This window comes from Plasmodium reichenowi, chromosome 13 (assembly GCF_001601855.1).
Source record: "Plasmodium reichenowi strain SY57 chromosome 13, whole genome shotgun sequence".
Classification (NCBI taxonomy): Eukaryota; Apicomplexa; class Aconoidasida; order Haemosporida; family Plasmodiidae; genus Plasmodium; species Plasmodium reichenowi.
The window spans coordinates 955433-960563 of record NC_033658.1 but is presented as its reverse complement, the minus strand read 5'-3'; the positions used below and the strand labels follow the sequence as shown (position 1 = coordinate 960563).

The window sequence follows — 5131 nt, the reverse complement described above, 5'->3', positions numbered from 1 at the left end:
AAAAAAAAAAAAAAAAAAAAAAAAAAAAAAAAAAAAAAAACCACAGAATAAGTAAGAAGGATAATTTAATTAGACTAAGTAAAATTTATATAACCAAAAAAAAGATGAGCACAGTGAATGAACTTTTAAATTATTTTGTTGTAAATGATGATAATGACGATTTGAATAAAAATGATGAAAAAAATAAAAACAAAGAAAAAACGGTCGTAAGAAGATATTTTCCTGGAAAGGTAATTATATATATTAAAGAAATAAATAAAAAAATATACATGGGTATATATTCATATCGAAATTTTTTAATATAATCCTATTTATAAAACTTAGCATATATATAAATAAATAAATATATATATATATATATATTTTTTATATTAATGATCTTATAGAAACCTCATTATGCAAAAAAAGGGGAAGACGATGATGATGATGAAGAGGAAGATGAAGAACCAGGAGATCGTAACCAACTGGAGGAACAAGAAAAAGGAGAAAGAGAATTTAACAAAGTTATTAATGAACCACTAATAAAAAAAGAACATGAAAATAAAAATATAATTACGCAAACTATTAAACATAATAATAATATTGATAATAGATATGAAAGATTAAAAAATAAAAGTACGCCAAAGAAAAAAAAAAAAAAAAAAAACCTGAACAAGTCATGTAAATTTTTTATTTATTCAAAATGTACATATGAATGTTATATAATTTTATATATATATATATATATGTGTGTATTATGTGAATTTTTTCTTATTAGATTTAGGGGGAGATAATCAGGAAAGGATAAGAAGCAGAAGAAGAGAAGTAACCATAATTGATAACAAAGAAAATGAAAAATTAGTTGAACATATTCAAGAAAATACTAAAAAGGTAGATGAATACGAAGATATTATAAAAAATATTAAGGAATATAATAAAAAAGACGCAGGTGATTATAATGATGATGATGAAAACGACCACGAAGATCATGATGATGAAGATGATGATGAAGATGATGATGAAGATGATGATGAAGATGATGACGAAGATGATGACGAAGACGATCCCGCTTCAGATGATGATTATATGAATGAAGGAAATAACGAAAGAATTATGAAACATGAATTTAAATTGAAAACATCACGAAGGACACTTATGGAAAATAAAAACAAAGAAGAAGCGGAGAAAAAAACCTTACAAAACCTAAACGAAGAAAAAGAATTAATAGAAATAGAAAAAAAAGAAAATGCAATAAAAGAAGTTTTAAACCAAGACATGTTAGAAGAAAAATTAAAAAGTAAAGAAAATAATGTTTTTTCCTCCGAAGAAGATTTTGAGGAAGATGAACAAGATGAAGAATTAAATGAAGAAGAATACGAATTGTGGAAAATAAGACATATCAATAGATTAAAAAGAGATGAATTAGATCGAAAGAAACATGAAATCTTGGAATTAGAAATAAAGAAAAGGAGAAAAATGACAGATAAAGAAATTATACAAGATAATAAAACATTACCAAATAAAGAAAAAAAAAAAAAAAGAAAAATGTTATTTATGCAAAAGTATTATCATAAAGGAGGTTTCTATCAAGATTTATTTGAAGAAGGTAAAGAAGAAATATATTTAAGAGATTATAATGAACCAGTATATGAGGATAAAGTTGATAGACAAAATTTACCAAAAGTATTGCAAGTAAGAAGAGGAAAATTTGGAAAACAAGGACAATCCAAATATACACATTTATTGGATAATGATACATCTCGAAAAGATTCTTTGTGGAATAATATTGAATCTAATATTAAATTCAAGGACAAGAAAAAGGATCAATTTGATAGACCTACATATAGAAAAAAAAATTAAAATATTTAATATCTAAAAAAAAATTAAAATATTTAATATCTAAAAAAAAATTAAAATATTTAATATCTAAAAAAAAATTATAAATTACCCATTTTATCATTTAAATTAATCTTTTCAATAATTTCAAAAAAAAAAAAAAAAAAAACATTTGCACATATATACTTGATATGTATGTGTCCTTATTTAAACACCTATACATTTCTTTTTTTTTTCTTAATAAATAGTTTTTATGTAAACCTAAAATTAAATATGCACCGTTCAGGTGAAAATGAGAAAAATATATAAAAAAATTTTTAATTTATTAAAAAGAATTAAAAATAAGACAAATTAATATGAACAGTTCAGGTAAAAAATAAAAAAAAATATATATATATATATATATATATATATATATGTATAATATTTATAATGCCAAAATTTTATGCACCGTTCAGGGTTTAGGTTTAATAATTTATAAAATATTATCTAACCATATTTTGAAAAAAGTTAAAGATGTATGCAAAGGCAAAAAATGTGCACATATATATATATATATATATATTATATATACACCCTTTATAGTTTAATAAAATGTTAATAAAAAATGTGGGTATTTTTCCTGAAAAGTGCTTAGAATACCGTTCTAATATTTAACATTCTTCCAGTTTCATAGAAGATGGAATATATAGAAGAATAATGCTTATTGGGTACAACACAATTTTCAAAAAAGTAGATAAAGTTATCCATAAAAAGGTAAGCCCACATGAATAAATCATTTGCAAAAGGTAGATGGAAAATTTCTTCACAGAATTTTTCTTGAAAAAGTAAACTATTGGTCATTCGATTGTAAAAAGCGTTTGTAAAATATAAGATGATAGTACAAACAATTCTGCTTGGGGGTATGAGCATATATGATCCTACGGCTGTTATGTACATAGAATAAGCATAAATAACATCATAAATAAAATATAGGAATCCAAAATGTTCTAAGAATATATAATATATTTTAATAGCAGGATATTTTTTTGCGCAATTTTTGAGATTAATAAAATATACATAAGTTAATTCTGTATATGTTGAATAATTATTATAATTTGGAGGTAATAACTTTAATATTTCCATTTGTTTATTGGAGATTTCTATACAAGTGTAACTAAGTTTATCATTTTTCATTTTGTTTATAAAATAAAGTATATCATTTAAATACATAATACTGGTACCATTAAAAACTTGTGTTTTTATTAAGGCTAAAAGGATAGAGCATATGATTACTAAAAGTTTCACTTTTTTATAATGATTTTTATTTGTAAGTTGATTAATTCGATGTATATAACAATCAAATATAAAAACAGATAATAAGAACGTTTCTGTTTTATAGGACAATCCATAACATATTTCATATATATATGACAGATTTTGTTCTCTACCTTCAATAAAAGAGTTAATTTTATAAATAAATATTTTAGCTTTTTCTATTAATAATTCCTCTAGAATTGGTTGTTGTTTTTGGTCTTTAAAATGAAAAATTTGTCTATGATTAAAAGATTCTTTTTTATTTTTGATGATTTTATATTTTCTAAATAAATTATATACTTTATTATTTACTAAGTTTGTTGCTTCATTATCATAAATATATTTCATTAGTTCTTTTTTTTCATATAATTGAAAACACGTATTATATTTACTATCTATAACTTCTTTTAATTCTAATGTCCCTATTAAATAATCATTAATGGAAAAAGGTAAATAAGTTAAAATGTTTTTTAATATTGTAAATAAATGACTGTAACTAACTTGTGTTATTAAATTTTTTACACATTCATTACCAACACCTTGACTTAAATGATTATTCAAATTTTTACTGATGTTATTAAATATATCATAATTTATATTATCATTATTTTTTAAACATGTTTTTTTTTTATTCTTCTGTTCATCTTCTTCTATATTTTTTGGAATATATTCTTCATCTATCATATCATCATTTATTTTATTATAAACTTCATTATCTTTCTTATTTATATTATTTATTATTTTCTTATTTAGTACATGCTTCGTACCTCCATAATTCATGTTTTCGTTTGTTTTCTTCTTATCATACTTCTTCTCAATTATTTTCTTATTAATTATTTTCCTGCAGTTCTCGTTATTCTCACACTTGCTTTTTACCATCTTCAAAAATATGTAACAGGGTAAATAATTATATATATATATAATATATACATATATATATATATATATATATAAATATATGTGTATGTAAAAATATATTAACATACATATATTATACACATGTTCATTGAAAAAAAGGGCATATAAATCATATAAGTAATATAATAAAAAATATATATATATATATATATATAATATATATGTTTTGAACGCACAGAAAAAACTGTTATAATTATCTTTATTTTTAAATATGCACATAAGTATATTCTTTCTAAAAGTTGTAAATATGACAATTAATATGTACGAAAAAATAAAAAGTATATATGTAAATATATATATATATATGTATGTATAAACATATATACTTTTTATTTTTTGAAGAAAATGTAATATTGGAGTAGATATAAAAACAGAAGGGATAAAAAATAAATAAAAAATAAAAATAAAATGAGAAAATACATATTTCTTCCAAAATTTCAACTACTAAATAACAGTAGAAAACTCAAAAAGAAAAAAATTTCTATATATATATATATATATATATATATATAATATATATATACCTTTGGCCCGTTATAATAACATATATATATATATATGAAGAAAATGTAATATTGGAGTAGATATAAAAACAGAAGGGATAAAAAATAAATAAAAAATAAAAATAAAATGAGAAAATACATATTTCTGAATATTTTGTACACATTATATATAATGCATACATTCTAATAAAACATGATGAATATTTTTTGTATAAACACAAAATTGAAAATATTATATTTATGTGATGGTTTTATTTACTTTATTATATTTTATATCTTTTTTTCTTTCATATATCATCTTTTCGTAATGTGCATGAAGAAAAATAATATAATATATAGTATGTATATATATATATATAAATATATATATATATTATATTTATTATTTCGATAATTTAAAGTATTAGTAGAGCATTTTTTTTTTGTTCACTTTTAACTTCATCCATCACCAATTTTTATAACAAGAAATGATTAACAAAGTGAATGCTTTAAAAAAAAAAAAAAAAAAAAAAAAAAAAAAAAATTAAATCGATAATTAAGGGATGATAAAAATAATTCATATGTACTGTTTACACATAAATATATATATATATATATAT

At 20.4% G+C, this 5131-nt stretch overlaps 2 protein-coding genes across 2 annotated transcripts; one reads left to right on the top strand and one right to left on the bottom strand.

Annotated features, from left to right (window-relative positions):
* Positions 1 to 104: 104 nt before the first annotated feature.
* PRSY57_1323200 (micro-fibrillar-associated protein, putative) lies at positions 105 to 1839 on the top strand (the record flags this gene model as incomplete). Its single annotated transcript, XM_012909168.2, has 3 exons — positions 105 to 230; positions 387 to 615; positions 758 to 1839. 3 exons carry the CDS (start codon positions 105 to 107, stop codon positions 1837 to 1839), a joined length of 1437 nt encoding a protein of 478 aa, XP_012764622.2.
* A 609-nt stretch (positions 1840 to 2448) lies between these two features.
* Positions 2449 to 3990, bottom strand: PRSY57_1323100 (putative membrane protein; the record flags this gene model as incomplete). Its single annotated transcript, XM_012909167.2, has 1 exon — positions 2449 to 3990. One exon carries the CDS (start codon positions 3988 to 3990, stop codon positions 2449 to 2451), a length of 1542 nt encoding a protein of 513 aa, XP_012764621.2.
* Between the last annotated feature and the right edge of the window lie 1141 nt (positions 3991 to 5131).